The sequence below is a fragment of the Hyperoodon ampullatus genome (genome assembly GCF_949752795.1).
Source record: "Hyperoodon ampullatus genome assembly, chromosome: 5".
Taxonomy (NCBI): Eukaryota; Metazoa; Chordata; class Mammalia; order Artiodactyla; family Ziphiidae; genus Hyperoodon; species Hyperoodon ampullatus.
Genome location: NC_136918.1, coordinates 23403410 through 23416570, shown reverse-complemented (window position 1 = coordinate 23416570; position 13161 = coordinate 23403410). Strand labels below are relative to the sequence as shown.

The following is a 13161-nucleotide window of genomic DNA, read 5'->3' as shown; positions in this document are numbered from 1 at the left end:
GGAGCTGAGAAAAAAGCTTTGAGTTTGTGGAAATGATTTTGTGGAGGGATGTGAGGTGGTGGACGAGAACCCCATATACAGGAAATAAACAGCTCCAACATTCCTTCCCAAGCCTGCTGGCACCTGACTTCAGTTTCTCATACGACCTTGGATTCTTGCTGTTAGCTTTCATCTCGAGGAGTGGCAGTGGATGCCCGAGGATGGGCATACAATGAAATCTCTGAAGGACATGGCTTGACAAGACAGGTACCTGATTCTCAGGAAAGAGAAGAAAGGAGAGTCAGCTCATGCTTTGTCTGCACTTGGACTTGGTTTGGAAACGACTATTGTGCATTTCTGGGTCCTGAGAGGCACTTTCATGCAACAAATGTGTTTTGTATTTTTAAAAAATGGTTCTATTATTTTCTGGAGTGGTGTTGACTCTTCACAGTATATGGGTGGCAATGCCCAATTTGAAATGCTACATTTACATCAGCATCCTTACACTTACATAAGCATTGCAGAAAAGTCTGCAGTTGCATTAACCTCTTAAGTATTACATTGTAAAGACATGATGCCTACAACACTTGGTTCATTGGGCAGACAGATCATATATGTGTTTAAATTAAACAAATTCAACTAGGGAGGAAGAGTAGGGGTGGTAGAGACTGGGGAAGAAAGAGGAAGACTGAGAGAGAGAGAGGTAGAGGGGAAATAGTAGGGGAAAGAGACAAAGGGAGGGAGAAGGCGAGAAGGAAGGGGTGAGAAAGAGAAGTTGAGATAGTGTGCCATCATTTCATATTCAAGTTCATGGCAAGGGGACTCATGAATCTTCCCTTTTTTGGTCTCCTTTTCTGCCTGCCTCTCACTGGACTGAGTGTGATTCTAGGGTTTAAGGGTACTTGTTTCTCCTGTAACATTTTTTTCAGGGCAGCCCATTGAACTGCCCTATCCCCAGATCTACTGTATAGCAATCCTTCTTTAACTTTAAAAGAGGCTAAGGAAATTCTAATTAGAGATCGTATTTCTTTGGGGCTTAACTCTTGTTTTTAATCCATCTCTCACGTCTACACAAGTATTCACACACAGTCAACAGAGCTGCAGACCATGAAAAAAGACTTCGATTCCTTACCGGAGGCAGAGGGGCAATGAAAACAGATACAGAAAGGACAGCTCTATGTGGAGTTTCTGCTTCAGGTATGAATATTTCTTTCTGCACTAGTAAGAATGCAGCTGTAAAACAAGGACACGTGCAGTCAAAACCCCAAACGGAACAGGACAAACATGCGCCATCTCCTTGATCCTGGCTCAAAACCAGGAAATTCTTACCCTCTTGGACATGATAACCAACTTGGATACAAGCACACTAGGTACATTTTTGGACATGCCATTCCTGTAAAAATGGTAGGTAGAATGCTGAGCAAAGAATCCTGTGGAGGAGGGCTGCACAGGACAGACACTCCAAGGAAGGACACTGTTGAAACAGACCCAGAGGCGAATTGGCCAAGCTGCCCGCAGAGCGGCCAGACTCAAGCTCTTCGGGGACTTTGGAATGTAACTGGAATTTCTGGTGGAAACAGCCAGCACCCCCCGCCAAAAAAAAAAAAAAAAGATATCGACTTATAGCTCTGCTGAAACCTCTGCCACGACAGCGAAGTCGCAGCACCCTGGCTGCCAATTCCCTTTCCCTCTGTCTGATTTCTAAACTTACTCTCCCCTTCCTCCCTAGCTGGGGCCAGGAAGAAAGTGTGGAGCAGAACTGGCTGTGTTGGCTGGTTTTAACATAACAAACCATGGCTAGGTTACTTGAAAGATTAAAAAATAAGGAGCTCGTATCTTCTTAGGGATTGGTCGAGTTCTTTTTATTTGTCCCTAACTTTTAAAAATTAAAAATGTCTTTTCTCGTATACTCTAGGAAAATTTGACAGACATCACAGTTTGCATTTCAGCCCCTCTCAATGTGAAAATTATACTGCCCCCCTTCTTAAAGTTTTATTCTAAGTTTGATTCAATGAACTGCATTCTGACTCTTCCTTAATTCAGGTTCTCAGAGCTTCAGGAGCCTGATAACTTTTTCTCGTCTTGGCTATAAATGTAAAAACATAGAAAAACAACACAAAGAGAACTAAATCATTCTGAAGACTGTTATTGAGATAACCAGTCTTGTCACTGGGTTCTGTAGCCTTCCTTTACTTTATCTATGTGTCCTTATACACACTTCTTTTTTTAACAAGGTGATGATCATTCTCTACATACTAGAAAACTCCAACTAAAGGCTAGAGAATAAGCCATCCTTAAAAAAATAATGAAAAAGTTAAGACAGTTGCATTATTGAAGAGTGTCTAGAGTTGTGACAGTGACAAGCACAGACGAAGCAATTATGAATTTCATGAAAATAGATAAAAATCCAATTGGAATAATGAGGCCTGCCACACTGAACACCTGTTTATTGTCTTAATTTTGCCTTAAGGAGATACTACTGGTGTTCACCAACAACAGCAAAAATCAATAATGGATCAATATGGATAAACGCGTTGGGTCCGACCTTTTGTCCTAAGAGACAGTTGACAGCTGGGTTTAGTTTTACTGGGATTTACTTAAAGACTTGTAACAGTAAATAATGGTGCATTTAAGAATATTTGCCTGCTCTGATTGAGTGAGTTTGGCAGGTGGCAGTGGCCTTTCAATGGCATATGGCTTTGAGAAATTACATCAATATATGCATACAATGTGTCTTAGCCTCTGGTTCATGAGTCAAGTTGATTAGTAAAGAATCGCTGGTTTAGCATTTTATAAGCAACTATTCTCCAGCACAGGTGGAAGAAAATACAGTGAAAAGACAAAAAAAGAAAGAGTAAAAGCCTGCAAAGTTTTGCAAGAACTTTTAAGAATAGTGGAATGCCCCAATACAGAAACAGACCAATATTTTCTTGAGATCCTACATTAGGAAAGGCATATCCAGGCATGTCTAATGAGGCAGTGTTAACTGCTTTTCAAAGACAAATTACTTTTAAGTACAATATTAAATGAAACAGAAAGCACACAATCTACCTCAAACATTCACATTAGGGTGTCCCTTATAATAAATGAGAACTTCTGATGCCTTTCAAGAGAAGGTGAAGCTAAATGAAAATCAGATGAACGACTCTGAATATGTTTTATGCTGTAATTCCCTTCATATTTCATATCTGGAAGTTACGGAATAGCACAGAAAATACAAATACAGCATATAGTAAAAACTAAAAGGGGTTTTAGTTTTAGTTTGTTTTTTAAAATTTTGCTTAATAGTTTTCAAAACAGGCTACTTTTAATTGTGGAGTCGCATTAAGAAAAGCAAATGATAATTTTTATAGGAGTCACAATCAAATAAACAACATTATGTTTTAAGATAATTTCATAGAGAAATTCATCTTTGAAGATCAGAGGGCATTTTATTCCTGCAACTTACGGAAACCTGTACATGTGGTTTCCTCTGCGATATCTAGTGGATTGTTCACAGAAAAAATGAGTTTCTGGGATATTTGCACTAGAATTTAAGCTATTTTCAAAAGCATTTCTATCTGGCAGTTGCTATTAAGTTCCTTGAGTACTGCCAGTTTGCCTCTTTTATTTTAGTTTTGGTAATACAAGACAGATTCTACCGATAGAAAATTAAACAGCATTGGAAAGCCACAGTGTCTATTAAAAGAAGTGGATGTTGCACTTGTTTGAATATTGGATATTTTGAAGGCTATATCACTTTGTTTCGTACAGAGTTCATTTGACATGACTGCAGACATGTCCAACTTTAGGGACACAATGGCAAGATAAAGTGTATCAGTTTCTTTATGAGTTTTATATTCTTACAGCTTGTTATGATTACAAGTAGATTCCTTACAGTTTACATGGATAAGTAAATATATTAAAGAGAACATTTACAAATCCCAACATATCAACATTATAGTACTGTCAAAAACATCACGGAAATATTTTACTAGTTACCTAAAATAAACTTTTACTATGAAGTGCCAAGAAAAAGTCAAATGAGTTTTTAAATCTGCACCTCAGCCGAGGAGAATGATCCCACTTCAAATGCCACAGTGCCTGTCCACCAAGGGGAAGCCTTTACGTATTTTCTTTAGCAAAGAAGCTGACAGTATTCCCTACAGGCAGTATATATCCACACGCGCGTGCGCACCCACGCTTTAGAGGTAACATACACACAGCCTCAAAAACCAACTCCATCCAGCTTTCATACAGGAAGAAAAAAGTGCTTGGAAATCTCTGTTGTTCAAGGACCCCTTTCGATCACTTAGCAACCTCTCTTTCCTGCTATTTTTAATTTCAAACATTCAGTGTTCGAAGTCGAAGATGTGAGGAAGCGGATGCGAAGTGTCCCTTTCACACACCCCAGAGACAAACACGGAAACTTGGATCAAATGGAAGTAAGATGGTCCCTACCTTTTTTCTGAGAGTACGATGGCGACTGCAGTTGAGAAAAAGTAGGCTTTTCTTCGGTGAAATATTCAGGTTGGCTGTATTGATTCAGGGCCATGTCCAAGTCAGAGTCCTTGCTTTTCAGCATGTTTCCAGGGTAACTACAGGTATAAGGCTGATTCACTGCCCAGGCCTGTTCCATATATATGTTGTTACTGGGCACAGCCTGAGCGTTGCAACCACTGTAACCTGGACTGTCTTTGAAATACGCGTAATAATCAGTGGCCTGCATGTAGCAGTTGCTGCCGGCAGCTGGGTGTACTTCATAGAGTTCTTGCACACAGAAGTTCATTTTGTTGCCCGGGTTCCGTTTCTACTTTACATATACACACACTCTATGCATGAGATCCCCAGCCCATACACCCCGAGAGCTGGGCATATACGGCGAGCATCGTCCATCCATACACATGAAAGGAGAAGAGAAGATGAATAAACACCACCCACCACACGGCAACCCAGCCTGCTGTACTTTGCAACAGCACCTGATGTGCTAAAATCCTATTTAGGTGGAGGTGTCTTTGGAGCTGTCCTGCCATTCAAACATATTGGAAAGCAGATTTCTGACTATCAAAGGTCTTAAGCCGTGAATTCAGCTAATTCCTGGGGAAGATGGCAGGCAGGTAGGGATGACCTCCACCCAGCCAGAGAAGTGACAGCAATGATGTTTCTGTGGCTCCGAGGCTGGGAAGATCCATTTTATATGCTGTTTTTGAACCTCTTTCAACGTGATTAGAAAATGATTACTCATTGTTATGTCATTTTGGTTGACAACTGAAGCATGAAACATTATAAAGACATCTTAGAGACTATCCTTGGATACAAAGAAAATCCGAAAATCAATAATCTAGTTTATTAGCACGGACCAGAGAAAATCCAGTAGTAACGAGCCTGACGACTGACTCCAGAACATTAATCTAGTTTACACAAACGTTAGAGGTTACATCTGTTGTCGAATGTTACCGACGGGCTTTTCAAGTAGGATCCAACCATCTTCCTAATGACACACAGGGCCCACGAGTTTTGAGAACATGCCACGGAGGCCACGTCTGAAAATACTGCTGGTGCTTGTACGTTCTCTTCTGCTCCTGGTTCCTGGCGATTTTCTACATCATTAGCCTAATCGACATGAAAGCTCCAGTTAACTTCACTTTGGTCATTCTGTCTTGGTTGTGTTTGCAAGTGCATGGGGGGGCAGTGTGTACCGACACCCGAAATGCAGAGCACCCCTCTGTGAGAGCAGCGTTCCTGTTCTGATTGTGGGTGACAGCATTCTGAACAGTCGTCTGTGGAAACTGTGTGCAACTATCTTTTTTTTATTCAATAGTATGCTACCTCTTTCTCTTTTTTTTAAATTAAAATTATTATTATTATTTTTTTTTTGCGGTTCACGGGCCTCTCACTGTTGTGGCCTCTCCCATTGTGGAGCACAGGCTCTGGACGCACAGGCTCAGCAGCCATGGCTCACAGGCCCAGCCGCTCCGCGGCATGTGGGATCTTCCCGGACAGGGGCACGAACCCATGTCCCCTGCATCGGCAGGTGGACTCTCAACCACTGCGCCACCAGGGAAGCCCTTTTAATTTAATTTTTATTTTATATTGGAGTATAGCTGATTTACAATGTTGTGTTAAGAATGTAACAGCATTCTTAACAGTCGTTTGTGGAAACTGTGTGCAACTATCATTTTTTTTTAATAGTATGCTACCTCTTTCTCTATTTTTTAAATTTAATTTTTATTTTATATTGGAGTATAGTTGATTTACAATGTTGTGTTAGTTTCAGGCATACAGCTAAGTGATTCAGTTGTACATATACATATATCCATCCTTTTTCAGATCGTACACCTATCATTTTATTCCCATTCAATTCTGCTTTTGAGATGATCTTCGATCTTAATTGTAATTTAAGTGGTATTCATGCACTTGACATTTAAAGATAGTGATCCAAAGGGGAAAAGCATTTTCTAGGAGAATCACCATATAAGATGTGAACAAATACCAAGTTAGAGCTTAAAAGCTTGCTAAGATGACCAGTGGTGTTTTCTCCATGTAGATGGTGGTAAGCATGTATGTTCTAGATCATGATTCAGGAAGGGTGGGCACTGCTTTCTTTTCTTTCTTTCTTTTTTTTAAATTAAGGAATTAAATTTATTTATTTATTTATTTATTTATTTATTTATTTATTTGACTGTGCCGGGTCTTAGTTGTAGCACGTGGGATCTAGTTCCCTGTGCACAGATCGAACCTGGGCCCCCTGAACTGGGAGCGTGGAGTCTTAACTGCTGGACTACCAGGGAAGTCCCGGAAGCTGCTTTCTTTGAGGCTGGAGGTTCTTTCTCTTCCTTCTGGAGACTTAGTTGGCAGGGTTGGCCTAGGGAGGTAACATGTACATTTGGGTTCCTGTGAAATACCTCTTGGTATTTCCTTCCTAAGGGACCACAGACAATGTGATGTTGTAATATTCAAGAGTGATACCTCTGCTTTGGACACAAAGCTCCAGTCAATTGCAACATACAATTTTGGGCAGGCACATAGGACTGGAGAAAGGAGGGTATTACAGCCATTCAACAAACATCTATAGGGCATCTGCTCAGTACAAAGCAGGGAGGTGGTGGGAGCAGAGGTGGCAATTCGGAAAGTCAGTCACGGTCCCTGCCACCAAGCAGCTTAATAGCAGGTGTTTTCAACACACAGAGTCAAGTGGACCATTGTCATGAGTCTGTAAGTGCTGATGATTTTATAAAGGAGCCGTGGATTCAAGGGAAGAAGGTTAAGAATTAGAGAACAGGCAACAGATGAGACAAGATGAGAGACTAAACCCAGGCAGCCCCCTGGGTGGATGTTTAGTCATAAGACTCCTCGAAAAACTGCAACTGAACTATAAAACAAGGAAAGGAATGGTCTCCAAATTGGTACATTTGGACCCTAAAAATGAATTGCAACATCCTAGAAGGCATAAAATTTACCATAAGGAATGAAGAACACAGCTAACATTTTAACAGTGTTTTTACTCTCTGGTTACTCTTAAAACAAATAAAAGATTTATTTGCAAGTGTTTTTAAGAACACATACACATAACATTACAATTAACATTTTCTCCCTACTGAATATGTCAAAACATTTCACTGGAAGCAATGACTATTTTCTGAAAACCCCAGGAAAAAGGATCCAGGCCTTATGTTTTTTGTCTGATCTCATTTATTTATCTCAAATTTCCCAAAACTAATCTGAAAATTAACCTTTCAATAAAGCAGTTTTCTTTCCTGGCAAACACATATGTTCCAAGGCCTCTTTTTCTGGTTAGATGCTGCATGTCAAATCCATCCAATTTTGCAGTTTTGCCCAGTGAATTTCCTGGCTCCCTTTCTATTTCACTGAAGGCACAAATCCAAGCCATTTTTTGCTTTCCACCAGTAACAGGACCAAGTCAAGCCAGAATCTCAAATTTCATTACAAAGGAACACTTCAAAACAATTTTCCGAAATTGCTTGAAAAATCAGAGCTTTCTTCTGACCCAGAACTGGATCTACATACTGCAGCGAAGAAAGACAGAACGACTCCTGCAGAACTCTTTTTTTCCCTCTCAATTTTCACTAAACATTTGGAAGACCCCTGAGAGTCAAGAGCATTTTGATTGAATGAAAACAATCCTGAATTCTCCCAGAAATCTTTGAATAGGAAAAATGTTTCAAAACACGTTTAAGAGAACCCACTTCCTCACTCACTTTTATCTTTTGGAAAAAACAGAACCAAACTTTCTGAAATGCACTCTTCTTGTATCAAGTGGGGTTACTGTTAAGAGTAAACGTGTGAGACTCTGATGATTGTTAGCTGGAAATGAAGTTCAAGTTGAAATACGGCCCCTCACACCCTGACGGAGGCAATCCCAGTGCGGCCACTCACGAACGATCTGGGCTGCTTCTTTGTGAGACCAATAAAGCAATTAATACACATCATATGTCACAAACGAGGTGAGTTTCAGTAAGACTGTTTTCTTATATCTCTGGCTGATGACCCTAATTTAGTGACTGAGAGAGAAGCTAAGGAGTTATTTGACCCACGGAGCATCAAACTGACTGAAATAAACTCAGGAGGGCTTTCACTATTCTCATTAGAAGTGCTTCAGTTGGACTTCCCTGGTGGCACAGTGGTTAAGAATCTGCCTGCCAATGCAGGGAACACCGGTTCGAGCCCTGGTCCGGGAAGATCCCACATGCCACAGAGTAACTAAGCCTGTGTGCAACAACTACTGAGCCTGAGCTCTAGAGCCCATGAGCCACAACTACTGAGCCCATGTGCCACAACTACTGAAGCCCACGTGCCTAGAGCCCATGCTCTGCAACAAGAGAGCCACCACAATAAGAAGCCTGCACACCATAACGAAGAGTAGCCCTTGGCTCGCCGCAACTAGAGAAAGCCCGCATGCAGCACCGAAGACCCAATGCAGCCAAAAATAGAAATAAATAAAATAAAATAAATTACAAAAAAAGAAAAGTGCTTCAATCAATAATAATTTATTATCTAAATACACCTTTGTCCTTGGCAGGAAGGAAATAACCTAAAAAGATAAGACTAACGATCTTGCTGGGGAAACTGGTAGATAAACAACAAACCCTCGAGGTCTCTGAAGGAGGAGAATTGTTTCTCTCTTTTCTTCTATTTTCAACTGTGTTGATTCTCAAATAAGGCTGCACATTGGAATAACCCACAAACTTTAAAAACACCAGTGCCTAGGGGTCGCCCTCAGAAATTCTGATTTAATCGATGTGAGGGTGGAACCTGAGTGTGAGGACTTTTTCAAGTTCCCCAGGTTATTTCACAGGCAGTAAACTTGGAGAACTACTGTTCTACTGGGCGTCCAAGCCCAGCCCCTCACCAGCTACCAGGGCGTCCTGAGACACTCCTTTTTCTTCTGTTGCAGCTTCACTGCCTATTCCCTTTTGTTTTTCAAAGTTTACCTTCCATATGTCAATCTGGCCTCACTGCCCTTGAGTCATCTGGTCAATTAGAGGAAATGGGTCAAGGAGACCCACCAGGACGAACTAAATCCAAGGAAGCGTGATGACCATGACATGGGAACACAGGAAGATTCTGCCTTGGGAGCTGGGGATGGCTTTGCAGAAGGGTGACCTGTGAGCTGGCATTTGGAGAGTACGTAGGATTTCAGCAGTGGAGGTAGAGATACGAGAGACTTCTAGCGTCTACTCTAGTGATTGCTCTTCCTCTGCTTTAGTAATAGAACCTCTAAATGTTATTCAGGCACATGGCCCTTGTTTCTCGGTCTCCCTTGCACCTGGGGGTGTCTGTGTGACTAACTTCTGGCCAATGAGATATAATAGAAGAAATATTGTAAGGCAGATTTCAGGGAACTTAAAAAGACAATTTAAATTGACAACTGGTGCATGCCTTTTGCTTCTTTTCCTTTGTTACTTCTTCCTGCTGCCTGCAATGTATATGGGATGGCTGGAGCCCCAGCCATCAGTTTGGTCCACGAGGATGAGAGTCATACTCTAGTGCTGGCAGAAGAATGAGCTGGAAGGAGGTTAGGTTGCTGAGGTCCACAGGATTGTCACACTAGCCTAAACTGCTAACCTCTGGGTTTTTGTTTTTGCTTTGTTTTCCTCAAGAAGGAGAAATCAACTTTTTTTTTTTTTTTTTTTTTTCGGTACGCGGGCCTCTCACTGTTGTGGCCTCTCCCGTTGCGGAGCACAGGCTCTGGAAGCGCAGGCTCAGCGGCCATGGCTCACGGGGCCAGCCGCTCCGCGGCATGTGGGATCTTCCTGGACCGGGGCACGAACCCGTGTCCCCTGCATCGGCAGGCGGACTCCCAACCACTGCGCCACCAGGGAAGCCCGGTAATTCTTTCTTGATACAGCAACCAGTTGTGTTTGAAAAACAGCACACCCGATCATGTCGCTTCCTTGCTTAAAATCTTCAGTGGCTTTTCACTGCATTTAGAATAAAATTCAAACTCTTCACTGGAAGGTGTCCCTTCTCCACCTGCCATCAACCCCTTCCCCGCCCCGGCTTCCTCTCATATACTTGACTTCAGCCCAAACGCTGTGCCTGCCGCTCCTCCAACAGCCCTGCTCTTGCGTGACTCAGGGGCACTCGCTGCACGTGCTCTTCTCTGTCTGAAATGCCTCCCCGTTCGGCTCTCTCCAGGGCAGGGCCCTTCTCGTCCTTCAGGATTTAGCTTCCATGTCACTTTCTCTGCGTTTCAGGGACCTCTTGACTCCATCACAGGCAGAAGGCCCCTGCCACGCATCACCTATGTGACAGCAGTTGTTCAACCTCTCAGAAAAAACGTGGAGGACTCTCAGCGCACCCAAAGCTCTGTGCACTTTAAAAAAACAAGATACAAGTTGACACGTTGCAATTAATGGACTCTCTTAGGCTTGGAAATTTCCAGTGAGACATCTGTCTGTCTCACGTTGAGCCAGTTTGCTCTGTTATATTTTGCCGCTAGAGACAGACCTGTTTATGAAACCTACCTTCGTGGAGGTTTGGAATTAGGAATGGGTGTCATCACTGCCAAACATCTCTGCTCCAAGAGAGGCTGTAAAACGGGTAGAAACATCGCCTGCCCTCTGAAGGAGCCACTCAGATTGAGGAAAGATCCCTTTGTAGATATAAGGGGGTGAGCGTCTAGGTCTCACCGTTTGAGTGCTGAAAGCATAGCTAAATGTTAGGGGACATATTGGTGGGGGGAAACGAAAGGGGTGCAGAATAACTTGTTGAGCGTGCGCTGTTTGTCTTTTGGTGTGTGGAAGCTTCTGACTTGTTCCTCTTTTTTTTTAAACAAATAAGATATTGTTTTTACCATTAATTTAAAAAAATTTTATACGTTTTTATTTATTTATTTTTCCTTTTATTTTGTTTTGGCCTCACCCCTCAGCTTGTGGGATCTTAGTTCCCCGACCAGGGATCGAACCCAGGCCCCAGCAGTGAAAGCACCAAGTCCTAACCACTGGACAACCAGGGAATTCCCTGGCTTGTTCCTCTTTAAAAAAGATTCCAAATTAGTTCAACCCCGGAGATGAGAGCAGGGCAAGCTCTGGGCACTTTGGGACCACTCTATCTTCAAGTGCCCGCCGCCCCCCCCCAAGACAGCTGGGAAATGATGGAGGCTTATACAGGGGATTATACAGGATCCTAGGAAACTGCAACTAGCACTTCTGAGCTTTGTATTCCATGTGTATTTTATTTGACTTTTGAGGAAATGAAGTCCCAGAAGGAGAAAGTGACTTTTGTCACACAGTAGGCAGTAGTTATTGGGACCAGAACCCACTCTTGCTTTGCGTGTATCAGGCCTCCTATGCCAGCTGGGGCCTTTTGTTTCCCAACTGACTCTAGTGCTTTAGGCTTAAAAGAACTGCCTTGAAGGGAGGGAAGGAATTAGGGGGATTTGACCCAGGCCTGGGCCTTGACTCTCCCTCCTCAGAACTTCTACTCAATTATATAAAACCTTGAGTCAATAGGATCATGTCAAACTAACCATTTTGGAACTTTTTACTTCCTCAGTTCTAGATGTGTTCATTGGCGTGAATCACTCTCCGCTTGGTTACTGTACTTTTCTGATCCTTATTAAATGAGCACCGTGGCTGCTGGATTAACATTCAGATGGTGTTCCCAAAGTGGTCCAAAATATCAGTTCTAAGAGATGCTTTGAAGAAAAAGCAGTTCAAAGAGGTTTTGTGGTCAAGTGAGTTTGGGAAATTGTATATCCTTCTCTTGGAGATTCACCAGAGAAAATGGTTGAACTTTGTTATGACTCTATATAACTCAGCACTTCCTGAGCAAACCCAATACTAGAACCCTGTGTATTGTGTAATGCTAGTTACAAGTGTTCCTTGAAATATACTTTGAGAAACACTGAAGTCTGTCCTGTTGAAGATAAGTTGTTAGTAAGGACATGTCACCTGGAAGAATGGTGTTTTTTCTCAGATTACAGACCAAAGACAGAGAGGAGGAGCCTGGGAAACTGCCAAGGGCGAGTGTCTTTTTCTTTCATTTCTACCAAAGAAGAAAACTACTGGCCAGACAAAGCTGGACGGACCCATGAAGTGCAAATCCTCAGGGGCCACAACAAGCCTTTGGGCTTTGGGATGGAGTTTGCTTTGGCATTTTGAGTAAGAGAACTCAAAGCCCTTCTCTTTTAAAACTTCTTGTGCTCTGAATTCCTTTCTAATTTTTCTCCTTTAATAATTAATCAGAACTTTTCCATAGTTCTAACCTGGGGGGGTGGCTCTACTGAAGGATACTAAGGAGGGGGGTGGCTCTTGGGCACACTCCATCACCAAGCAGAATTTGCTTTTACAAAATTGTGCTTGAAAAAGTGGCAACGTGGTTTCGTAGCACAAAGGGAATGGATTCTGACCTGGTGCAGTGGAAAAGAGACCTCTCCGATGAGAACATTGAAGGGGGAACCAGACACCCTTGGGGTGCAAGCTGACGGAAACAGCCCCAGTAACTGAACTGAGAGATTCCCAAGGAGACAGAGGCTCTCATTAAGGCAGTCCTGGTGGCTTTCTTGACTTGGACACTCTTTCCAGGTCTAAGGTTTGGTGGTTGTATGTTTTGTTTCATGCAGATGGAATGGTTGCCCGACACATTTGTGCCAAAGACACCACCTGCCCAGTTACAGCAGCTTTTTACTAGATGAAATAGGCCAATCTATAAGGATGAATGAGTTAAAGAAAACAGTCC

The 13161-nt window shown here is 42.4% G+C and overlaps 1 protein-coding gene across 3 annotated transcripts in view; it reads right to left on the bottom strand.

The window, feature by feature from the left end:
- THRB (thyroid hormone receptor beta) overlaps positions 1 to 13161 on the bottom strand; it is a gene marked incomplete at its 5' end in the record, with an annotated part of 72051 nt that overhangs the window by 39869 nt on the left and 19021 nt on the right. Inside the window, one exon of one of the 3 annotated variants that reach the window (XM_079704768.1) lies at positions 4420 to 4747. The exons of the other annotated variants lie outside the window; for them this stretch is intronic. Coding sequence (XP_079560894.1) covers positions 4420 to 4747 — 328 coding nt within the window. Of the gene's footprint in view, positions 1 to 4419; positions 4748 to 13161 lie in introns of those variants that run through there. 3 annotated transcript variants of the gene reach the window in all.